We start from the raw sequence: 26511 nt of genomic DNA, 5'->3' as shown, positions 1-26511 counted from the left end.
TATGCTGATGGTCAGTGGGGAGGAGGTGAGGTTGCCCACTCTCACCACCTGGCGGCGGTCTTTCAGAAAGTCCAGGATCCAGTCACACATTGCTGTGTTTAGTCCTAGGACCTTGAGCTTGCTTACCAGCCTGGAGGGTACTATGGTGTTGAATGCTGAGCTGTAGTCCACGAACAGCATTCTCACATAGGTGTCCTTCCCCTCCAGGTGTGATAGGGCAGTGTGGAGTACGTGTGCTATTGCATCCGCCGTGCTCCTGTTGGGGCGGTATGCAAATTGGAGCGGGTCGTGGTCCGGGGGGAGTGTGGGGCGGATCTGTGATATGACCAGCTTTTCAAAGCACTTGCTGGCTATGGGCGTGAGGGCTATTGGGCGCCAGTCGTTTAGGCTGGTCACTTTCTGCTGTTCGTGTGTGAAGATGATAAACACTGGTTTGCGTTTGATTAAGCCAGCGTTGCCCAGAGAGATTATTAGAAACATCGCACCAAAAACCCATTCAAAACTCCCATAGGCGAAAACGGTGAAGAACCAGGAGAGCTAGCATCGATGATTTCCGGACTCGTTCCTGCGGCTCTCTATTTAACAATTACAAACTCTTTTGTGTTTGGTTGGAAATGTTTATTATTAGGTAGCTATATTTCATGTGTTCAAGTGGCATCTGAGCGGCGGCCAATCGGACCATTCAGCTACTGATGAAAAACCAATCGGCTATCAAAATGCAATGAGCCGTGGTGTAATGTGGCTGTAATGACCACTGGTATCGCTGCTGTCCTCAACAAGGCGGCTGATTGGCTCTTACACCAGCAGGCTCCTGCTTTCATTGGCTGGGTGGTCAGAGCTGGGCTGCTTGCTGGTTATTTAGGACGTGTATCTGTGTGCATGCGTGTTTTTGTGCGTGTGTGTGTGTGTGTGTGTGTGTGTGTGTGTGTGTGTGTGTGTGTGTGTGTGTGTGTGTGTGTGTGTGTGAGAGAGAGAGAGAGAGAGCACGTGTGCATGTGTGTTAGTGTGTTGAGAGAGAGAGAGAGAGAGAGAGAGAGAGAGAGATTCAGCCAAAGAGGAGGAATTTGGGTTACATCCTGTCACTAGTGAGAGGATTCAGCTCTGGGGAGGGTTATTTTTGATGAGCTAAGGTTGTGTGTGTGTGTGTGTGTGTGTGTGGGGGGGGGGGGGGGGGGGGGGGGGGTTGTGGGCGCGGAACGAAGTTGTGAGCGACTGTTTGTAGTGTGTGTGTGTGTGTGTGTGTGTGTGTGTGTGTGTGTGTGTGTGTAGGACAACACAAACACCCCCCCTCAAGGACACACAACAAGGGCGTGGAGATAGAGCTATAGAGTGTCCAGAAACACATTCCTGTGAATAATCTTGCTGTCAGGTATACTATCTGCACATCTGTCCAGTCAACTCAACCCAGCTCTCCCTCTCTCTCTTTTTCTCTTCTTCCTCACTTTCTCCTTTTCCTTAGTTACTCTGTGGCTGCCTCTCTCTCTCCCTCTCTCTCTCTCCCTCTCTCTCTCCCTTCCTCCCTCTCCCTCTCCCCCTCTCCCTCGCTCTCTCCCCCTCCCCCTCTCTCTCCCTTTCCCTCTCTCTTCCTCCCTCTCTCCCTCTCCCTCCCTCTCTCTCCCTCTCTCTTCCTCTCTCTCCCTCTCTCTCCCTCTCTCTTCCTCCCTCTCCCTCTCTCTCTCCTCTCCCCTCTCTCTTCCTCCCTCTCCCTCTCTCTCTCTCCCTCCCTCTCTCTCTCTCCCTCTCCCTCTCCCCCTCTCTCTCTCCCTCTCCCTCTCTCTTCCTCCCTCTCCCCCCTCTCCCTCTCCCTTCATCTCCCTCTCTCTCTCCCTCCCTCTCCCTCTCTCTCGTCCTCTCCCTCTCTCTCTCTCTCTCTCTCTCTCTCCCTCCCTCTCTCTCCCTCCCTCTCTCTCGTCCTCTCCCTCTCCCTCTCTCTCGTCCTCTCCCTCTCTCTCTCTCTCTCTCTCTCTCTCCCTCTCTCTCTCTCTCTTCCTCTCCCTCTCACTGGCTTCAGGCTGCGGTGCTCATCTATAGTACAGTAGGCTCATTGACACACCACACAGACCTCACGTGTTTTATCTGTTAACTGTTTTCTATCCCAGCGACCTCTGACCTCTGACGGAGACGGAACACAGTGAGAAACGGCCCTTCACACCGGGGATCTTTGCCTTTGTTTGTGTGCCCTGGCCCTGGGATACACACATGGCCTCCACAGGCTGCAGCCCTGGGATACACACATGGCCTGCACAGGCTGCACGAGGATGCATGGATACAACCAACAATAGACACAACATGCAGGCTATTTTAGGCTATTTTTTCCCCACCCCCTGTACTTAGACATCATGTGAGAAATTGAGGCGAATTGAGTTGTTTTTCTGTCTTTTTCACAAATTAGAGCCTTTAAATGTGGTAAATAATCATATAAATTTTTTGTCCACTGAGCCCAAATCAATGGCCTGTATCTATCTTGTTCAGTGAATGTAATGGTGGCAGTTGGGATTGGTGAATACCTCTAGTTTGGCAATTCCAGTGTGGCACTTTAGAATGTACTGGCACGACCGCGGAGAGCCGGGTTCAATTCCCGGCAGCGGTACTTCCAGCTTGGTCAGATGTTCAGAGTGACCCATGTACACAATTGGCCGTGTCTGCGGGTGAGGAGCCGGTGGGGTATGAGTCCTGGTCAGTGCACTAGTGCCTCCTCTGGTCAGTCAGGGTGCCTGTTCGAAGGGAGGGGAACATGGGGGAATAACGTGATCCTCCCACCTGCTACGTCCTGCCGGTGAAAGTCCTCACTGTCAGGTGAAAAGAAGCGGCTGGCGACTGCACATGTATCGGAGGAAGCACGTGCTGGTCTAGGGCTCTCCCCAGATCATCAGAGGGGGTGGAGCAGCGACCGGGCCGCAGTTATAACCGCGCTGACCGCGGCCCCCGCGGGGCGGATCATAAAAATAGACGATTTATAGCGGATGGGTTGTGGGCGGGTGAAATGATGCATCATTATTGAGGAAAAGTCATATGAATTACATTCTCTAGTCTATGAACGTATTTTAAGCTTCATTTTTTGTCACGCATCTTTTTTTTTTTTTTTTTTTTTTTTTCATTTTCATATTTTAAATTTTTATAGAACACAAACAAGACAAAACAGACGAACAGGCTCAGACACAGGTGAAAGAAAAGAAAAACAAAACAAAAAATATATAATCAACATTACAAAGTGGTGCCGCCAGCCACCTAAGGTGCTTATGTTCTTGTAAACGATATGCTTGGGATCTCACTCAAGGGGTCTATGGGAAGCCAGCCGGGTGAGTCACCCGTCACCCCTAGCCTCGTTGAGGTAGACTAAGAACGGGTCCCAGATAGTTATACATTTTAGGTGTTACCATTTTAGGTATACTTTTAGGTGCTTTCGTTGTAATTATTGTAGCTGTGTTGTGATTTATGCAGTCCTGTTAATGTTTTGTTTTAGTCCCATCTATGTTGCTGTGTGTCTGTAACTTGATGTTGTCATGTTACGTTTTTTTTTCACGTTGCTGACCCTGTCTTGGCTAGGTCTCACTTGTAAAAGAGGTTTCAACCTCAATGTGACTTCCTGGTTAAATAAAGGTTAAATAAAAAAATAAAAACATTTTCAAAGTGCATTGGTTCTCAGGAACCTAAGTAATCTTATTAGCCGACTACTTTGGGATCAAGCACAGGACCCCAAAGGACCAAGGCAGTGGTAAACAATAGCCATGTTCTAAACGTCGATGCGATGCCTCGCATTCTTGGTCCATATAAGGTGAATGATGTCACCAGAACCTCAAACAGGAGTCTCCGCTGATGGAAGAGAAGACGCGTTCATATTTTCCCATACGATGAGGCCAATCCAGTCTTGATCTCCATTTAAAGCTAAAGCTATCCAGTAGTAGCGTTAGCCTAGTAGGCTACATGAGGGCATGTGCTCTGACCTTTAAGACCGCGAACCGCGTGACACGGTTCGTGGTCTTAAAGGGATACACACACAAATGATGCATCAGGTATCAATGGGTTAAAAGGCAATATACTGTATGGCCCATTTCCACCGCTGGTATCAGCGCGGCCCCGCCCAGCTCGTCTCGCTTTTTTGTCTCATTCCACCGATCAAAAACGTGGACAGCCCGGGTTGAGTCGGGGTTGAGTCGCGCTAGTTTTGGTCCCTGCTTTGTTGAGGTTCCAGCGCTGTGAACCCGGTACCATACCGTGACGTGAAAACACTGCAGACGACTGATTGGTCAGGCAGAATTGTGTTTACTGTATCTACTGACTGTCAATGCTTTATACCAGTTTAGTGGTGCTTACCTTCTCTTCTGTTAATGTTATTTCCATCTGTCTTTTGTGTTGCTGCCTTCCGCTCTGGTGAAATAAAATCGATCTCCTTGCTCAGCTTTAACATGACGGTGGTTTTCAATTGTTTTGAGAGAGAAAAAGTCCGCTCCTCGGGAAGCCCTGTGTTTGTGTGCTGCGTTGGCTCCGCTAGGCCGCAGGCGGGGGTTTAGTGAAGCCGCGGTCTTGCCTGGTGAGAGGCCGCCAGGGTAGAGGCTTCCCTTCTCCCTGTAGCGCAACTCCCGTCCCCCACGCAGTGCATGCATGTGAGTTTGAGTAACAACAAAGTGATATCCATTCTCCTAGCCGATTGTCACATTTGCCCATGTACACTGTAGGTCATTTAGAGGCACCAGTATTTCATAAACAGTTTTAAAGTTCTGTGTATGGATTTAATTTTAACATTATACGTTATAGCCTACTTCGGCTATGGGCGGAGGGCAGATATGCGGTCGCTATGACGACCAGGTGTGGGCGGAGGCGAGTAAACTTGCTATGGAAACAGAGTCTATATCAAGTAGAGACGAGTAAGACCAGGTCGAGTAGAGCTGTACTGTGCTGTTATATGTGGTGGAAATGAGCCAATAGTGGTGTCAGAGCTGTGTTCACTCCAATGGACCAGTTTTTTACTCTCAAGAGTTCCAGGAAGTAAGGTCCTGGATTAAGCAGCACCGTCGAGTTGCAGCAAAAGAGACAGTTTGTGTTGTACTCTGAAAGGGTTTTTTCCCCCCTTGAATCAAATTGTACATTATCAGCTTTATTTTAGCATGCAAAAGTAGCGCAAGACCCATTCCTGGCTGTTCATTGGCTAATGAGTCTCGCATTTTGGTCCTCCGCTGACGCCACTCTCTCTCTCTAAGTGGTGTGAAATGATCTATGGATCTATAAATGGTAGGAAATAATTTACGTGGATTTATGGCGGGCGGATGGTTCATGCATACACGTGGATTAGGATGGCATAAAAGCTCATCCACGCATCTCTAAGTACAATTGGGGAGAAAATCTGGGGATTTTTTTAATAATAATAAATAAATAAAAAAGCATTGGCAGCGCAAATGTCTCATCAGTGTGTCCCCAAAGTACAGTTTTTACACCTCACCAGCAGTTTCCCAGAAGGCCTTGCAGGATGTCAGAGGGGCGTGGCGTGCGGAAGACGGACCACTTGACACCTCGGTCTTTGAAGTTGCTGCAGTTGATCTCGTGGGGGCGGAGCCACTTTTTGATTCGCTGCTGCACGCTGTCGCCCTCGGGGAAGCCCACAGAGCGCGGCCCGGGGGGGAAACTGTCGTCCACGAAGTTCACCACGTTCTGGTCGGCGGGGGGGGGGGGGACAGCAGAGAGATGGAGACATACAGAACAAGAGTTAGACTACTGATCCCATTCATATCAAATGCATTCAAGATGGTCATGGTGACTTCAATTCAACTTCATCAAATTCAGAAACATGATGATCATGAGAATTATGATGATCATAACAGAACAATCTTATCTGACAGCCCAAATCGCTCTCTCTCTCTCCCTCTCTCTCTTTCTAAATCGTGCCCAGAGGAGTTGGTGAGAGCACTTCAAACTGAAGCTGTTCAAAGGGCTTATGTGGGCTTGAAGGACACTTTGAGCTTTGAGGACTATTAAAGCGTTTGAACCCCCCTAGCCTACATTCCTGATACGACATCTTCTGCAGGTGCACGATGATTCATTGAGAGCTTGCAGGCCACCCTAGGAGCAGCAGATCCTGCGAGGAACAAGGACAAACTGTTGTCTTGTGACAGTGGGAATGGCTCCACAGCATCATACATGTGCACAGTAGGGTCAGCAAATGTGCCAACACACATCAGTCAGGATGCAGAAGTTAAACAAAAGAAAAACTGATGAAGAAGTAGTAGTATATATGTGTGTGTATATATATATATATATATATATATATATATATGAAGAGTTCATTTGCAAAAACAGGTAAACGCCATTCTTAAAATGAACAAACAACATCTGTTTGATACTCCCTGGAGTGCACATAGAAAACATTATTGAGGTGATTTATGTGAAAATGATCAGATGAATATGTTTTAGTTATGATTGATAATAAAATTAAATACAAATAAATAAATACAAATAAATGAATTACAGTATAAATACATCAATGTATAAAATAAAATGATAAAAAAATCCAAACGGAGATACCTGTTTTTGCAAATGAGCTCTTCATATATATATATATATATATATATATATATATATATATATATATATATATATATATACTGTATATACTGTATATATATACTGTATATCACATTCTCTGGGTTTGTGGATTATCACACCTGTGAAATCTAGGAACCTTGGCCTACTGTACACAGGAACCTGAACTACATGGATCCATTGACAGATCCAGACACCCTATCTGACACACTATCTGCCCATCTAAAGCCCTCCTGTACAAGCCGGAGAGGCCAAACACTCAGCCACACACGCAACCCTATCCGCTTCCCTAGTCGCGGTGTCAGAAGTGGGCTTGGCCGGGCCTTTCCTGAGGCAGGCTGGGCGGGTGGGGTGCGGGGTGGGGGGGGGGGTTCATGTGGGTGCCCTACCGGTGGCTCACAGTGGGTGTGGAGCCAATTGATTTGTTGCCATCCAACACAATCCGATTGAGTCTGCTCATTGCCCCCCCGCCACCTCCCCGCCCCCGCACCTCCCCGCCCTCGCATCTCCCCCCCCCCGCCTCAGCACCAGTCTGTCCTCATCCAGCTGTTGTGATGGTCAGCACCAGTCTGTCCTCATCCAGCGAACCCTGGTGCTGTCTGTCTCCAATTCTCCCCCCTGGACTCGTGCCAGCTTGCAAACCCTAGACCGCATTCAGCCAGTTCAGCACTGGGCTCAGAACACCCACTGCTATACTCCATTTATGTTTCTGTGTGTTCTACTGCACATTTTGTATTTTCTAAAAAAAACTCCAATAAACAAAGTTGTGAAAAAATAAAATAAAAATAAACCCCACTGATGTCTTGCTGACTAATGGAGGCAGGTATACAAGGCCTTTTCTGAGCCTAGTAAGCTCATAGCTAGCTTATGGCTAGATAGCTACAGTCGATGTTACAGTCAACCTATAGACCTTATTTGATTGACGTCACTCACGTACGGGCACGCCCACCGCCGCCATGTTCTCGACATAGTGCTGCAGCTCTCAAGTGACAGCCTTTGTAAGAGCAGCGTTTATAGGAAGCTAGCCGCCGTTAGCGTTACCTGTATGGTTCCTGTTGTGTTCGGATGGTGACCTGCGTTTGGCATGGCTGTAGTAATGACAGCAATAAAGTCCCCATGGTTTGTTTCTATCTCTACCGTCCACAGACGTGAAGGGAGCGAGACGGAGGATACGTCAGCAGCACAGAAGATGTGTGGATAGTTAGGAGAGAGACAGGTGAAACTTTCTGACAGCTCCTCACAGCAAAGTCTGTTCACCTCGTTTTTTCTTTTGGTTATTATTACAGGCATTAACGGCAGCATACAAACAACAACTCTGGGTTTTTTATTGCTGTCATCACTATCGCTATTTTGTAATGGAACAGAAACGACAATAAGGCTGTTACTATAGTTGTCAGCTGCAGGACAGTATGTCAACAATATGGCGTTGTCCGGGGTTAGCGAATAAGGTCTATAGATCTCAGAACAACACAGTCAGATGTGACAGTGGCACCCTTACTGAACCAAAAACAAAAGCTTGCCATTATAGCATGTAGCACGTGGCCTGGCACGTACAATCACAGGTAACACAACCCTGTCGCTGCAGGCAGCTGAGACTCCCACAGATCCCATGTGGAAAGAGTCCAGAATGTGGAAAGAATTGGAGGAGCAAGTGGTACACAAAGAGGTGGAATGGAACAAATGAGAGTCAATCTGTTGCTGCGTGGCGTCCCTTTTTTCCCCCAGAGACGTGTGACATGGAGAGAGAACAGAGAAAAGGTCAGAGACGTGTGACATGGAGAGAGAACAGAGAAAAGGTCAGAGACGTGTGACATGGAGAGAGAACAGAGAAAAGGTCAGAGACGTGTGACATGGAGAGAGAACAGAGAAAAGGTCAGAGACGTGTGACATGGAGAGAGAACAGAGAAAAGGTCAGAGACGTGTGACATGGAGAGAGAACAGAGAAAAGGTCCAGAGACATGTGACATGGAGAGAGAACAGAGAAAAGGTCAGAGACGTGTGACATGGAGAGAGGGAACAGAGAAAAGGTCCAGAGACGTGTGACATGGAGAGAGGGAACAGAGAAAAGGTCAGAGACGTGTGACATGGAGAGAGAACAGAGAAAAGGTCAGAGACGTGTGACATGGAGAGAGAACAGAGAAAAGGTCCAGAGACATGTGACATGGAGAGAGAACAGAGAAAAGGTCAGAGACGTGTGACATGGAGAGAGAACAGAGAAAAGGTCCAGAGACATGTGACATGGAGAGAGAACAGAGAAAAGGCCCAGAGACATGTGACATGGAGAGAGAACAGAGAAAAGGTCCAGAGACGTGTGACATGGAGAGAGAACAGAGAAAAGGTCCAGAGACGTGTGACATGGAGAGAGAACAGAGAAAAGGTCCAGAGACATGTGACATGGAGAGAGAACAGAGAAAAGGTCAGAGACGTGTGACATGGAGAGAGGGAACAGAGAAAAGGTCCAGAGACATGTGACATGGAGAGAGAACAGAGAAAAGGTCCAGAGACGTGTGACATGGAGAGAGGGAACAGAGAAAAGGTCAGAGACGTGTGACATGGAGAGAGAACAGAGAAAAGGTCCAGAGACGTGTGACATGGAGAGAGAACAGAGAAAAGGTCCAGAGACATGTGACATGGAGAGAGAACAGAGAAAAGGTCAGAGACGTGTGACATGGAGAGAGGGAACAGAGAAAAGGTCCAGAGACATGTGACATGGAGAGAGAGAACAGAGAAAAGGTCAGAGACGTGTGACATGGAGAGAGAGAACAGAGAAAAGGTCAGAGACGTGTGACATGGAGAGAGAACAGAGAAAAGGTCAGAGACGTGTGACATGGAGAGAGAGAACAGAGAAAAGGTCCAGAGACGTGTGACATGGAGAGAGAGAACAGAGAAAAGGTCAGAGACGTGTGACATGGAGAGAGAGAACAGAGAAAAGGTCAGAGACGTGTGACATGGAGAGAGAACAGAGAAAAGGTCCAGAGACGTGTGACATGGAGAGAGAGAACAGAGAAAAGGTCAGAGACGTGTGACATGGAGAGAGAGAACAGAGAAAAGGTCAGAGACGTGTGACATGGAGAGAGAACAGAGAAAAGGTCAGAGACGTGTGACATGGAGAGAGAACAGAGAAAAGGTCAGAGACGTGTGACATGGAGAGAGAGAACAGAGAAAAGGTCCAGAGACGTGTGACATGGAGAGAGAACAGAGAAAAGGTCAGAGACGTGTGACATGGAGAGAGAACAGAGAAAAGGTCAGAGACGTGTGACATGGAGAGAGAACAGAGAAAAGGTCAGAGACGTGTGACATGGAGAGAGAACAGAGAAAAGGTCAGAGACGTGTGACATGGAGAGAGGGAACAGAGAAAAGGTCAGAGACGTGTGACATGGAGAGAGGGAACAGAGAAAAGGTCAGAGACATGTGACATGGAGAGAGGGAACAGAGAAAAGGTCAGAGACGTGTGACATGGAGAGAGAACAGAGAAAAGGTCAGAGACGTGTGACATGGAGAGAGGGAACAGAGAAAAGGTCAGAGACGTGTGACATGGAGAGAGAACAGAGAAAAGGTCAGAGACGTGTGACATGGAGAGAGGGAACAGAGAAAAGGTCAGAGACATGTGACATGGAGAGAGGGAACAGAGAAAAGGTCAGAGACGTGTGACATGGAGAGAGAACAGAGAAAAGGTCAGAGACGTGTGACATGGAGAGAGGGAACAGAGAAAAGGTCCAGAGACGTGTGACATGGAGAGAGGGAACAGAGAAAAGGTCAGAGACGTGTGACATGGAGAGAGAACAGAGAAAAGGTCAGAGACGTGTGACATGGAGAGAGGGAACAGAGAAAAGGTCCAGAGACGTGTGACATGGAGAGAGGGAACAGAGAAAAGGTCCAGAGACGTGTGACATGGAGAGAGGGAACAGAGAAAAGGTCAGAGACGTGTGACATGGAGAGAGAACAGAGAAAAGGTCAGAGACGTGTGACATGGAGAGAGGGAACAGAGAAAAGGTCAGAGACGTGTGACATGGAGAGGGAACAGAGAAAAGGTCAGAGACGTGTGACATGGAGAGAGGGAACAGAGAAAAGGTCCAGAGACATGTGACATGGAGAGAGGGAACAGAGAAAAGGTCCAGAGACGTGTGACATGGAGAGAGGGAACAGAGAAAAGGTCAGAGACGTGTGACATGGAGAGAGAACAGAGAAAAGGTCCAGAGACGTGTGACATGGAGAGAGGGAACAGAGAAAAAGTCAGAGACGTGTGACATGGAGAGGGAACAGAGAAAAGGTCAGAGACGTGTGACATGGAGAGAGGGAACAGAGAAAAGGTCCAGAGACATGTGACATGGAGAGAGGGAACAGAGAAAAGGTCCAGAGACGTGTGACATGGAGAGAGGGAACAGAGAAAAGGTCAGAGACGTGTGACATGGAGAGAGAACAGAGAAAAGGTCCAGAGACGTGTGACATGGAGAGAGGGAACAGAGAAAAGGTCCAGAGACGTGTGACATGGAGAGAGGGAACAGAGAAAAGGTCAGAGACATGTGACATGGAGAGAGGGAACAGAGAAAAGGTCCAGAGACATGTGACATGGAGAGAGGGAACAGAGAAAAGGTCCAGAGACGTGTGACATGGAGAGAGGGAACAGAGAAAAGGTCCAGAGATGTGTGACATGGAGAGAGGGAACAGAGAAAAGGTCAGAGACATGTGACATGGAGAGAGGGAACAGAGAAAAGGTCAGAGACGTGTGACATGGAGAGAGGGAACAGAGAAAAGGTCAGAGACATGTGACATGGAGAGAGGGAACAGAGAAAAGGTCAGAGACGTGTGACATGGAGAGAGGGAACAGAGAAAAGGTCCAGAGACGTGTGACATGGAGAGAGGGAACAGAGAAAAGGTCAGAGACGTGTGACATGGAGAGAGGGAACAGAGAAAAGGTCAGAGACGTGTGACATGGAGAGAGGGAACAGAGAAAAGGTTAGAGACATGTGACATGGAGAGAGGGAACAGAGAAAAGGTCAGAGACGTGTGACATGGAGAGAGGGAACAGAGAAAAGGTGGCAGCCATGCTGATTTTTACGGTTCACAAGCTGTGCTAATGGCTGTTAGCCGTGTTGACTCATTTGGCACAGTGAGTGAGCGGACACAGTCTGGGGCACTGGCAACAAGCGGACACCTCTCCTTCTCAAACCCCATAAACAAGGAGGCAGGCAGAAACAAGGAGGCAGGCAGAAACAAGCTCTACTCAAAAGGGGTGACATTTTCTTGTCCCCTCGTGCACAGAAATGATCCACAGGCTGGCTATATTTCACACAACAGAGCGCCGCCTACTTTTTGCTCTTCTTTGATTGATCACTGCAATCTGGAGCAGATCTCCTCTAACATATACTTAGGATCACCAGATCTCCTCTAACATATACTTAGGATCACCAGATCTCCTCTAACATATACTTAGGATCACCAGATCTCCTCTAACATACACTTAGGATCACCAGATCTCCTCTAACATACACTTAGGATCACCATATCTCCTCTAACATACACTTAGGATCAGCAGATCTCCTCTAACTTATACTTAGGATCACCAGATCTCCTCTAACATATACTTAGGATCAGCAGATCTCCTCTAACTTATACTTAGGATCACCAGATCTCCTCTAACATATACTTAGGATCACCAGATCTCCTCTAACATATACTTAGGATCACCAGATCTCCTCTAACATACACTTAGGATCAGCAGATCTCCTCTAACTTATACTTAGGATCACCAGATCTCCTCTAACATATACTTAGGATCACCAGATCTCCTCTAACATATACTTAGGATAGGGCTGGGCGATAAAACGATGTCGAAAATTTTCACGAAAAAAACGGCCACGATAACGATGATAAATTTATGAGCTGTAATTTCGATAAAATATTTTCAGTGTTGCGTTCAAAACCCCTCAGAAACATGACCGCAGCTTAGCACAGCAATGCTTATTGTGAATAACGTGTCGTTTTTGGGGGGTATTTGAAGGCAACACTGAGTGGAACCAATGGCATCAATGGAAAATAAACCATGTGATGCACGCGTTTGCGGAAGAATCCCTTTCTCTGCTCAGAGCCTCGCAGTCAGCTGGCCCGGCAAAACAAGAGTAACATAAACAGATGGAATTAAAATATGTCAGGCCGTGGATTTGTACACGGGAGATAAAGCTGCAGCAGACAGTAGTTCTGGTTATGGGTAGCGGTAGCTGGCTGTCATGAATGGTATCAAATTAGCATCTACATCGCGTTAGCTAACGCTAACGTTAGCTTATGCGCTAACGTTAATATCTTCATACTTGACAATCTTGCTAACGTTATGCTATCTGTTAGACCACCTATAGCAGCTATCCGAATAACATTACACATCTATGGTTTAAACAGTCTGCTTCCTTTATCAAACCAACAGCAGCTAACTATAGCTGCATAATCAACACCTAGCGTTGGACCAAGACATTCATTGCATTAAAACAACATAATGCAATACACACAACAGAATAAGCACACCAAAGACCAGTGGTATAAGGGAAAACAAGTGACAAGCATAGAACAATTATAATAAGCTGAAAATGCAAATGGATCAAGTTGCATTAAAAAGCCATAAGTGAATAGTATGGACAAACAGATGACTAAGTAAAGGGTTATCATTTAATGACAACAATAGCCAATGAGCTGCATTGAGCCTCTCTCATGAGAATACTTTGAATTGAATTAAACTTAATTGTAACCGGTCAGAGATTAACACATTCAGTGCCACGGGGTTTGCCAAAAGGTTGCTATAAAGTGCCACATAGGCTCCAATGCATTTTAAAACAGTCATATAATTTCTTTAATAATTACTATGTAAACACTGAACACGCACAAATAACGATGAGACTCTCTTCTATCACCTGCAAAAAAAAGTTTATTGATCCCATTTTCCGTTCTTTAGTTATGAGCTGGAGAAGATAGCTTGATTTGACCAAAAACAGCCATTTTTTTCTAGAAACCTGAGATATTCAGCCTTTTGTGAAAGGAAGCATTTCAAGCACATCATTGACTCATTGCTAATATTTTCTGATGTAATGACACCTCAAAAATAATTTCCTTCAATAAAAGAGTGAAAACAAAGGAATTTTGTTTGGCCAAATAATATTTTTTAGCTGCAACCAGCAGCGCTGGCCCCTGCGTGCGCAGACCCTACACCTTCTTGCTGGTCTTGATTTACTGCTGGTGGGCATCAGATAGCCTATTCTAGCTTGTTTGCTCTCTGTGCATCGAGCCTGCTGCAACTGCCTGGGTCTGTTGTATGCTGTAGTGCCCTGCGTGCCCCACCCCCCCCCGCCGTTGTGGGAGGAGTGTCTCTCTGGGCTCTGCTGTGAGTGCGTTTGCTCTGCGTGTGCTCTGCACTGAAAAGTCCGCTACATCCAGCTTTTTTACAGCCGCGTGTATTTGTCACCAGCTCCCATGCTTCCAGTTGAGAATAATAACAACTCCACATGCGGATGGGCTGTAGCAGCGGACACGGAGGTGCTCAATTGTGACAGCAGATTGGCTGCTGCAGGGGCACAGCTAACGTTATGCTTCAATGAAGCAGCTGCATACGGACGGATGCGATGCAATTTCCTTTTCCCCAACGACTTCTTCTGTGTGTTTTACTCCACGTTCTCTCATCTGGAGAGCGCTGTCGCCACCTAAGGGTTCTGTAAAATAGGTTAGACACATTCAATAGCTCTCATATTGTAAGAGGCGATGTAAGAGGCTTAGATCGACACCCCCCCGTCAAAAAAACAATTTGGAGTTATTGACGCCATTTGGCGTCGCTGGCACTCTACGGTAAATTTCTCTTGACGCCATATGGCGTCGCTGGCACTCAATGTGTTAATAGAGTCGTATCGAATACATTCTATATCGCTCTGCATTGAATTTTAATTGTGCCCCTAAAATTCTTCATGTGCTTTTTATGTGCAATTAGTATTATTGATAAATTTATATCGTGATAAATATCGACATCGATCGATATAAGAAAACATATCGTGATAAAAAAAATTGCCATATCGCCCAGGCCTAACTTAGGATCACCAGATCTCCTCTAACATACACTTAGGATCACCAGATCTCCTCTAACATACACTTAGGATCAGCAGATCTCCTCTAACTTATACTTAGGATCACCAGATCTCCTCTAACATACACTTAGGATCACCAGATCTCCTCTAACATACACTTAGGATCACCAGATCTCCTCTAACATACACTTAGGATCACCAGATCTCCTCTAACATACACTTAGGATCACCAGATCTCCTCTAACATATACTTAGGATCACCAGATCTCCTCTAACATATACTTAGGATCACCAGATCTCCTCTAACTTATACTTAGGATCACCAGATCTCCTCTAACTTATACTTAGGATCACCAGATCTCCTCTAACATACACTTAGGATCACCAGATCTCCTCTAACATATACTTAGGATCACCAGATCTCCTCTAACATACACTTAGGATCACCAGATCTCCTCTAACATACATGAGTAGAGACTCATGGAACTGACTGAAGACTAATTAAAAACATTTCTCTCTCTGTCTGTCTCTCTCTGATCACAGACTTCTTGTCTATTATAGGCTATTGCTTTAAGGGATGTAGAATATTCAGCAGGAATGCACAAATGTAAAGTAATAATAATAATAATAATAATAATAGGGAAATACAAGGCAGATTGTTCATTCATGTGTGTGTCTGTGTTCGCGCGTTGCTCGGCGAACACACTCGCCGCTGTGCTGTGTGTGTGTGTGCGCTGTGCGCTGCATATACTGTACTGTAGGTAGTTGTGCACTGCCGCCCCCTAGTGTCCCACTTTGATACCACATACTAACGGCAAACAGAATTAACGCCGCGTTGCGGTAAAAGACGCTTATTGATCCGTCTACCACTGTAGGATCACCCCACCTGCTTATTCATGCAATAGAGTACGAGAGGAATGAGTCCGGAAGACGTGGACATTAGCACTTCCGGTTAAGTTAAGTTATCCTTTATTTATCCCCGTGGGGAAATTCATCCTCTGCATTTGACCCATTCTCTACTAGGAACCTTGCTAGAACTAGGAGCAGTGGGCAGCCGCAGTGCAGCGCCCAGGGACCAACTCCAGTTCTCTTGCCAGTGCCTTGGTCAGGGGCACTGACAGCCCTAACCCTAACATACATGTCTTTGATGGTGGGAGGAAACCCACACGAACAAGGGAAGAACATGCAAACTCCACGCAGAACACAGAAGCTGGGATGGACCGGGGTTCGAACCCAGGACCGTCTTGCTGTGAGGCAACAGTGCCAACCACTGCTAACCACTGAGGCACCGGGCCGTCGGTTCCTTTGTCTAAAAGTCAATGGGATTTTTGTATAGGGATTTTGGTTTGAAATAAGTTCGGTGGTTAACAAAAGTTTATGAAACAGCAAACTTTGTGTTCAGCGAGATAATCTTCACAACTGAGGACCACTTTTATTATTTTCAAAGCATAAAGTCATAAAAGTGGTCCTCATTTGTGAAGATTATCTCGCTGATTAAAGAGGTAGAGTGTGCGGGCTCTACCTCGACTTTAATCATGTACTGCATCTCTACATCTCTCTCCCCGGTTGGGCAGAGGGGGTGGGGCAGAAAGGGGTGGGGCAGAGGGGGTGGGGCAGAAGGGGGTGGGGCAGAGGGGGTGGGGCAGCGACTGGGCCAGCAAGCGGAATTGGCCAAGTACAATTAGGGAGAAAATTGCATCTACAGCACCCACAGTCGATGTCAGGTACTGCAGCTACAGCACCCACAGTCGATGTCAGGTACTGCATCTACAGCACCCACAGTCGATGTCAGGTACTGCATCTACAGCACCCACAGTCGATGTGCGTATAGTTATTTTCTACTACAAGGTTATCTTGCTGAATACGAAGTTCGCTGTTACATAAACCTGTGTTGACCACAGAACTTATTTCATGCATTTAACCAAAATCCCCATACAAACATCCCATTGAATGTGAGACTTGGGAAGCAGAACTACATGACTACAAAAATACATCCTCCCTGCTGTACTCTATTATCCATCGAGCCAATCATGTGCCAGCAGTACCATGCATACGACCATGCAGATACGGGTCAGCAGCTTCCGGGTGACACTGAGCTGAAAGCTGATAGCTGCCCAGTATTAGTAAGTATTAGTAAGTATTAGGAAGTATTAGTAAGGTATTCTCCTCCATCCAAAAAACATTATTTGATTCCAAACTACTACTCAATGCCTCCAAAACCAAATTCATGATTTTTTCACATAAGAAACCTTCTCCAGCTAATCCAACCCAGTTTTCCTTAACCACTTTCAACAACATCCTCATAGAACGCGTCCACTCATACAAATACCTTGGCATCTGGCTAGACGACTCCCTCAGCTTTAACACTCACATCAGTAAACTTCAATCCCACATCAAATCCAAGCTTGGCTTCCTTTACAGACACAAACTCTGCTTTACTCACTCCTCCAGAATCTCCATTTTCAAATCATGCATTCTTCCCGCCTTTGATTATGGTGATGTCATTTACAAACATGCTTCAAAAACCACGGTTGCCAAACTGGATACCCTCTACCACTCAGCCATCAGATTCGCCACCGGATCTGCCTACCGTACTCACCACTGCTCTCTTTACAGTCAAATAAGCCTCACCTCTCTCCAAGCCAGACGTGAATGGCCTGCATTTATATAGCGCTTTTATCCAAAGTGAGTCACATTGGTACACCCTGATCTACAAAGCACTCACTGGACACACCCCAGCCTATCTATCCAATCTTCTGCACATCTCCACATCTACTTACAACCTCAGATCGAACGCTGTCATCACTCTTGCCGTCCCCAAAACCAAGAACTCGTTTGGTAGCAAAGCCTTCCATTCTGCTGCTGCATCTGCTTGGAATGGGCTCAACAAATCACTTCAGCTGGACCAGTTTGTTGACCTGGCTGCCTTTGGCAGTATATTGAAGTCATTTTTAACACATGTTTCCAATTGCCAATTGTCCTGACTCCCCTGCCCCGTCTCCTAACCCTGCACTACCTGTATGTTTTGTTTGCCCTGTCTGTTAAGTCTAAGACTTGCTGTGTGACTTTTTTGTGCTAAATGCTTTTTAACACTGTTTATATTTGTTTTTATTTGTATTGATTCTATTTTTGTGTATGCCTCTATGCCCTCTTGGCCAGGTCATTATTGTAAAAGAGAATGTGTTCTCAATAATCTACCTGGTAAAATAAAGGAAATGATGATTGAAGTGCTTGGTGAGTGTATATTTCACCTGCACTGCAATCATCAACAACAAGTCTAGAAAGAGAACTTCAACTGGACCAAAGGAAGATGTACAGGAGTGTCCAACTGAATTAGCCTTTTCCTTAAGCGTGGTTATAGTCTGCCTGCATCTATCAAGGTGCCCCTAAAGCCTTTATTATTAGACATCATTTCACCACTGGTGCTATGAGGGCCTGGGGTTTAGGTGCTATGAGGGCCAGGGGCTTTGGTGCTAGTCAAGTGATGATGATGGATCATGGCGATGAGTGCCTCTTGCTTAGCATCTTCACCCCCTCCATCTCTCTGAGCCCTAAAAGCAGGCTGCTGCATCTGATGCTGTTAGTGATTACATTCACTATATAGGAAAGCGGGTAATTGCTGCTCCTGGCTCTGCTGCTAAAAATAGGCCGGCCGTGTGTTCACCTTAGCGTGCTACACTGGAGGATTGAGCGCAGGCGTGTGGAGAGGGTGGGATGAGGGTGGGATGAGGGTGGGATGGGGGTGGGATGGGGGTGGGATGGGGTGTTACGCGGAAAGCATCGTTTGAGATATTAGCAGAGAGAGGATGATAAAAACATCATTGGTCTGTGTGGGGGTGGACGTGATGTAGCGAGACGGGATGAAAAGGAGATGACAAGGGAAAATACTGGGAAGAGCGCAGAGTGGCCAAGCAAGAGAGGTTGGAATATTTGTAGGAGGAAAAACAACATGTCAAATGAGGAAGAGGAGGGTATGGGGTGGGGACAAGGGATCAGCTCCCGTCCCACGCTGCCAGCAGCCAGCAGAGCAGACTGTGACGCTCACTCCATGCTATAGTAAACATGGTACGAGAGGTGATGTTGCAGTGCAGTCAGTGGGTGCTACATAATATCAGACCCCCCCCAAGTGGACTCGTAACGATGCATCTAACGATTCTTTTCACTGACGATTAATCTGTCAGTCGTTTGGTCTATAAACTATCAGAATAATGGTCAAAAATGTCGATCAGTGTTTCCAAACGCCCAAGATGCCGTCCTCAAATGTCTTGTTTTGTCCACGACCGAAAGATATTCAGTTTACCGTCATAGAAGAGTAAAGAAACCAGAACATTAGAGCCCGACCGATACTGGACTTTTGAGGCCGATGCTGATACCGATATTAGGGAGTGAAAAAATTCCGATATCGATATGTCGGCCGATATTCTTATATTAAATATACACATTATATTACACAATGTTTTTGCAATGATCCATCAAATATCAAACACTTGACAAAGACTTGACATGACTTGAGATATGTAGGCAGGATATTTTACAGCTTATCAATAAACTTTATTGTCCAAAATGACATCAATGCAATGAAACAGTAAACTTAACTGGGGATTTAATAATTATAAATAAGTAGAAATACAAAAACACAAATAGAACAAATATAAAATATAAGTTGAGTTAAGGAAAAAGGTCAAATATACACGTTGACTTAAAAAATACAAAATAAAAAAATATCGGCATATCGGCCAACATATCGGCCGATACCGATATATCGGTTATCAGCCAATATCGGCCGGTAATATCGGTGGACCGATATATCGGTCGGGCTCTACAGAAAATATTCACATTTAAGAAGCTGGAATCAGGGCGTCCGGGTAGTGTAGCGGTAGATTCCCTGCCTACCAACACAAGGGTCACAGGTCCGCACCCCTGTGTTACCTCCGGCTTGGTCGGGCGTCCATGCAGGCACGATCGGCTGTGTCTGCGGGTGGGAAGCCGGATTGAGGTGTCCTGGTCACTGCAGTAGCGGTCAGGGCGCCTGTTCATAGCAGAAGGGAACTTGTGGGAATAGTGTGATCCTCCCACGTGCTACGTCCTGCCGGTGAAGCTCCCCGGTGTCAGGTGAAAAGAAGCAGCTGGCAACAGTGCATATGTCGGAGGAAGCATGGTGCTAGTCTACGGCTCTCCCCAGATCGGCAGAGGGGGTGGAGCAGCGACCGAGGCAGCAGGGGGAAATTGGCCAAGTACAATTGGGGAGAAAATGAGAGGGAAATGGGGGAGAAATCAGAAAAAAATAATAATAAAAAAGAAGAAGCTGAAATGAGAGCATTTTGATAATTTATTTTTATTTATTTAATTTTTTTCCCATTAAAAAATACTCAAACTGATTAATCAATTAGCAAAATAGTTGGCGATTAATTTAATAGTTTAATGGTTGCAGCTCAGGTGGAATCAAAGGGGAAAAGCCTTGACCTAAAGCAGAGAGAAAATGACTGGATTGGGAACAGATTAGAACATGACTGGATTGGGAACAGATTAGAACATGACTGGATTGGGAACAGATTAGAACCAGACTGGATTGGGAACAGATTAGAACATGACTGGATTGGGAACAGATTAGAAAATGACTGGATTGGGAACAGATTAGAAAATGACTGGATTGGGAACAGATTAGAACATGACTGGATTGGGAACAGATTAGAACATGACTGGATTGGGAACAGATTAGAACCAGACTGGATTGGGAACAGATTAGAACATGACTGGATTGGGAACAGATTAGAACATGACTGGATTGGGAACAGATTAGAACATGACTGGATTGGGAACAGATTAGAACCAGACTGGATTGGGAACAGATTAGAAAATGACTGGATTGGGAACAGATTAGAACATGACTGGATTGGGAACAGATTAGAACCAGACTGGATTGGGAACAGATTAGAAAATGACTGGATTGGGAACAGATTAGAACCAGACTGGATTGGGAACAGATTAGAACATGACTGGAGCGGGAACAGATTTGGATTCTGCAATGCCCACATTTCTCCTGAGATTTAAATGACTCCACCCAGGTTTGTCTCATTTGCAACGGTGTTAGAAGTCTAACAGCTGCTCGCACATAAACCTTCTTGACAGCTCCTTCAAACAGCACATTCATGACAACATCATGTAGGCTTTTCAAAGGCCATCCAGCACTGCTGAGACAAAGTGAACATGAAGCGCTGTGACAGAAAGGGACGCGGTAGAGAGGATGCTTCCATCTAGCTACGGTTGCCGGGGAAGACATCAGCGCGTCCCCAAACAGCTGTGACACGGAGAATCATCAGACCAATCAGAGCTGTGCATGTGACCCCGACTCCTTGATCTCTGGACATTAAAAGCCCTGGAGTAGGTAAGAATACGTAATTTTATTAGGTGTTACGATCAGAAGACTATCTTGTAATTACAAAAGGGTAATTAGGTTTTTCTCTACTAAGACCCCCCTTCCCTGATGAACTCTTCCCTAAATGACATTTATGCTGCTCAATGAAAATCGATTGTTTCATGATGGGGGTGGCATTTCTGATCTTTTAATAGTTGGGTAAAATTGATGCATTAAAGTTCACTTTGAAGTGAAATTAGAGTCTGCGCGATCAAAGTTGCTTTGATCACAGTCACATGTCCCCTATTACAATGCTTTGATCACAGTCACATGTCCCCGATTACAAGACGTATTCTATTAATTTTATAACCTGCTAAACAGGAATTCTAAGTTGTGGTTGGTGTCATCTGAGGACGGATAATAGAAAGCCTGACTTAAACTAAACCATCAGGACATGGAATCAAAACAAACAAACGCGTCAGAGCCTATTCAGGACAAACAAGAAGACTGGCCTAATTGAAGCCTGCCAATCAGGTTACTAACAGACAGTCGTGAAACAGAACAGTCACTACCATGTGACTGTAGGGTAGACTACAGTTTGAAACGCAAAGGAGACACTTATGCAGCTCATTTAGGGGACAAACATTCACCCCCTGGCCAATTAAAACGCAGCTAACAAACTGAGTGCAAACAGAAGCAAATAGCCAGGCCTATTAGCCTATTAGCATGTCTTGGCAGAGTGTCTGAAATGAGGCAGATTGGGGGACTGGGAACAACGTCAGAGCAATAACTCAAAAGGTATTGCAGTGAGTGAGGTAACACTGCTCTGAAGCGCAGCATGCATCATGTGACACAGTGAGGTAACACTGCTCTGAAGCGCAGCATGCATCATGTGACACAGTGAGGTAACACTGCTCCGAAGCGCAGCATGCATCATGTGACACAGTGAGGTAACACTGCTCTGAAGCGCAGCATGCATCGTGTGATGCAGTGAGGTAACACTGCTCTGAAGCGCAGCATGCATCATGTGACACATTGAGGTAACACTGCTCTGAAGCGCAGCATGCATCATGTGACACAGTGAGGTAACACTGCTCTGAAGCGTAGCATGCATCATGTGACACAGTGAGGTAACACTGCTCTGAAGCGCAGCATGCATCATGTGACACAGTGAGGTAACACTGCTCTGAAGCGCAGCATGCATCGTGTGAAACAGTGAGGTAACACTGCTCTGAAGCGCAGCATGCATCGTGTGACACAGTGAGGTATCACTGCTCTGAAGCGCAGCATGCATCGTGTGACACAGTGAGGTAACACTGCTCTGAAGCGCAGCATGCATCGTGTGACACAGTGAGGTAACACTGCTCTGAAGCGCAGCATGCATCGTGTGACACAGTGAGGTAACACTGCTCTGAAGCGCAGCATGCATCGTGTGACACAGTGAGGTAACACTGCTCTGAAGCGCAGCATGCATCATGTGACACAGTGAGGTAACACTGCTCTGAAGCGCAGCATGCATCATGTGACAGTGAGGTAACACTGCTCTGAAGCGCAGCATGCATCATGTGACACAGTGAGGTAACACTGCTCTGAAGCACAGCATGCATCATGTGACACAGTGAGGTAACACTGCTCTGAAGCGCAGCATGCATCATGTGACACAGTGAGGTAACACTGCTCTGAAGCGCAGCACGCATCGTGTGACGCATTAGCCGACACACTGAAATAGGCTCTTTGAGAAGTCTTTGATATACTGCGAGCATTTCCTTTAACACCATGTTCGCTGTTTATCCCATTGTTACCTGATGCAGCATTTGTGTGTGTATCCCTTTAATACCGAAGTTAAGAAGTCTTAAAGGGATACACACACAAATTGTCCTTCCAACTTCAATTCAATTGTTGAACAGACTGCCGACACTGCCGTGTCCTGCAGGTGCCACCGTTGAATTAGTTTTTACTTTCTTTTTAATTATTTATCAGGTTATTTGGTTTTTATATTTTTATCCTGGTGAGTTACAATGCACTTTTGAGGCGGCACTTTAGGTGTACTGCGCTTTGCTCCAGTGCCGCGGGGAATAAAGTCAACCAAATGTATTGATTTGTTGTCTTCTTTCCCTGTGACATTGGCACAAATTGCACTTTACTGCGGACACTTAGCTGGTTTACTTTTGGTTGACTTTAATTTCCTCGTATGTGATGTCACCACTATGACTAACAGGATTAGTTCTGTTGGCCAAAGCCAAGTTGTTTCACTTGGTGGGGACTTAGTTCCCCCACACGCCTCTTGGGACATGAGTTCACTTCTCTGTGCTGATGGAACCAAACTCTGTGTATTGTCCATTGTTGTTGTTTGTGTATCTGTGTTACTGACATTATATGTTAAGCAGTTGTACCAACCTTTGTGCCTGAAACAAATTTCCCCTCTGGGATAATAAAGTTAATCTCAATATCAATCTCAAACGAGGGATATACACGCAAATGCTGCATCAGGTAACAATGGGTTAAATGCCACTGACTGGTGATGCAAGCTGCTGTGTGGCACAGAGGAGAGACAGGTCTCAAGCTCACCACCGATTCTTTTCTCAAGTTGACCAATATAACAGCTTAAAAAAAACAAGGTATATCATATACTGAATTGTACTAGGGCTGTCAAAACTGGCCCAAAATCATATTCGAATATTCCCTCTAAACAAAACCTATTCATTCGGATATATTCAAATACTTTTTTTGCGTTCGTGGCATGGCAAGGCAAACCAATACAATACAACCAGAGAGCTTATATAACTACTTGGTATATTTATTTGAAAATAAACGATTTTTTTTTATTTCAACATAAACAGTTTTTTCCTCATATTTATTCAGTCAGCATTAGTACAGCAGTAGCCTACACTTTTGTAATGTTTTTCAATAACCAGGCAAACGATGTATGTTTTTATGTTGCCCTCCTGCCAGTTAAATGAAAAATGAAAAATATAAATATAAATTTAATTTAATTTAATAAAAATATATAATCAAATATGAATTTTCAATGTGAATTTGATTACTATTGTCTGTCTGTATGTGTAATATATGTGGGGAGAAAAATGTGAAACTGAATAAAAATATTGTTCAAAAAAATATATATGAATTTTCATATTCAAATATCTTTTTAATTTTTCTATTTGAATATATATTCAATATATATATATAGTTCTCACACGGTTCCTTACCTCTCGACAGAAGCTGACTATGTTCTCACACAGTTCCTTGGCCTCTGCCTCGTCGTTCCGTCGACGGGCTTCTACGTGCATGCTCTCCCTCCTCTTCAGAGGCTTGAGCACCTTGCGGAGCGTGAGGTACTGCTGGGCCGTGTGGCACGCTGCACAGTTCTTGGCCTTGACGTCATTGAGCAGCGTACACGCTGGGCAGCTCCACTGACCCACTTTCTCCTGAAGGCTAGATGAGGTGGAGGAGGAGGAAGAGGAGGAGGAGGAAGTGGAAGAAGTAGTAGCTGTAGAAGAGGAAGGGAAGACCCGGGCCTGTTTCCGTGTTTTATGACCGGAGGACGACAACGACGACGACGACGAAGAGGAGGTACAGGAGCACGGCACAGTGCCAGGCCCCAGGGGGAGGCCACAGTGTGGGCAGCAGCGGGGCAGAGGTGCCTGCTGCTCCTGGAAGCCGTGCAGCTTGGAGGAACCACAGGCTGAGCACTTGGGTGCCCCGGTGGGGTTGCGCAGGGTGCACTTGGAGCAGGCCCAGGTGCTGAAGTCCGGGCTGGAGGGGCTGGCCGGGGTAAAGCGCACGGCCTCACAGCCCACCAGGTCAATGAGGTCGGCGCCCGCCCGCGAGGAGCGGCAGGCCTCGCACTTGGACGAGCTGCCTGGGTTGGGCAGAGAGCAGCTAGGGCACTTCCAGGTGGGGGCTGCTGAGGAAGTCACGGGGAGGTGGGGGGGCAGCGGGTGGTGGTGAGGGTCCTCCTCCTCCAAGATACTGAGGCGCTTGCTGGGGTAGGAGGAGGGCTCCTGGGGTTGGGCGTGTTTGGGCTTGGCCGGGCGCTGTGGGCCGGGCTGGGGCGGCACGATGGCCGTCGAAGGGGACGTGGGGCTGGGGGCGTTGGCGCTGGAGTTTGGTGGGCGGCCTGGAGGGGGCACCTCTCTCCTGCTGCGTGGAACAGGGTTGTTCTGGAGGGAAGAAAACGAGGTAAACGGAGAGGAGAGGGGCTGTGCGGGAACATGGGGAGGCTCCGGAGGCGCACAGGGCGTGGCTGGGGGAGAGTCGTCCGTTAGGTCTATGAGGAGTGGGGTGGCACCTGCTGTATGCACGGGGAAGCCTAACACAGGTGTGCGCACCTCAGGTACTACTAATGCTTCTGGGGGTATTTTAGGCAGAGACAGTTTCCTGGGCCCCCCGCAGGCTGAGCAGGACAGTGCCACAGGTGTGTTGTGGAGTGTGCAGCGGGGGCACGCCCAGCCCGAGTGCTGGCCCTCCAGGCCGCCCACCTCTCCGTTGCTCTCGGACCGTCGCAGCACCTCCTCTTTGGGTGGATGCTGCTGGCCACGGGGCTCCAGGAGCACGGTGGGGGTGACAGTGGGCGCCGGGGGCTCGGGAGGAGGGGGCAGCAGGCCGTTGGCAGTCGCGGCGATGGTGGTCGTAGGGGGTGTAGGGGTGGCAGGCGAGGGGCCAAAGCCGCAGACGGAGCAGGCTCCAGAGCCCTGGGGGTTGTTGAGGGTACAGCGGGGGCAGGCCCACCGCTGCTCCTCGCTACTGCTCAGCCGCAGGATGTGGTTGAGGTCGGGCTTCTGGCGCGGCGCCTCGCAGATAGAGCAGCGAGGCGCAGCGCCGCCGTTTAAGAAGGTGCAGCGGCCGCACGACCACTCACTGCCTCGCACTGCTGCCGCCATGCTGCCCGGAGACTGAGAGTGGCTGCAAAACAGAAAAACAAAAGCAAAAATGTGAAAACAATCCAAAATCAGTCAATAGTACATGTACTAAAACACACTGTAAATAATATATATATATTTAAAATATATATATATATATATATATTTATATAGCATTTTGGGTGGAGGGAAGTAGGAGGAAGAGAAAAGAAAGGAATGCTGAGAAAGATGGTATCATAAAGAGAGAAATCCAGTATATTATAAGAAAGATGGTGAGAGGGAAAGATTAGCAAGTCAGGGAAAAATCAAATCTCCCTCCTCAGGGCAACGAGGGCAGTAAATCCATACACAAAACACCCGTGAAGAGAGCCAGGGAGACAGCAGAGACGAGTCAAGGAGAGAGCAGAGGGGAGGAGAGGGGAGAGGAGGGGAGGAGAGGAGAGGAGAGCAGAGGAGATGAAGGGAGAGGAGAGGTGAGGAGAGGAGAGGAGGGGAGGGGAGGGGAGATGAAGGGAGAGGAGAGGAGAGGAGAGGAGGGGAGAGGAGAGCAGAGCAGAGGAGATGAAGGGAGAGGAGAGGAGAGCAGAGGAGATGAAGGGAGAGGTGAGGAGAGGAGAGGAGAGGAGGGGAGATGAAGGGAGAGGAGAGGAGAGCAGAGGAGATGAAGGGAGAGGAGAGGAGAGCAGAGCAGATGAAGGGAGAG

The 26511-nt window shown here is 46.8% G+C and overlaps 1 protein-coding gene across 1 annotated transcript in view; it reads right to left on the bottom strand.

Annotated features, from left to right (window-relative positions):
* Positions 1-26511, bottom strand: part of capn15 (calpain 15) — a gene marked incomplete at both ends in the record, with an annotated part of 92441 nt that overhangs the window by 28642 nt on the left and 37288 nt on the right. Inside the window, 2 exons of the mRNA XM_083635194.1 lie at positions 5438-5646; positions 24156-25851. Of these exons, the coding sequence (XP_083491320.1) occupies positions 5438-5646; positions 24156-25851 (1905 nt within the window). The remainder of the gene's footprint in view (positions 1-5437; positions 5647-24155; positions 25852-26511) is intronic.

This window comes from Poromitra crassiceps, assembly GCF_964638095.1.
Source record: "Poromitra crassiceps genome assembly, chromosome: 4".
Taxonomy (NCBI): Eukaryota; Metazoa; Chordata; class Actinopteri; order Beryciformes; family Melamphaidae; genus Poromitra; species Poromitra crassiceps.
Note: the sequence above shows the minus strand (reverse complement) of the source record. Positions and strands in the feature narration are given on the sequence as shown.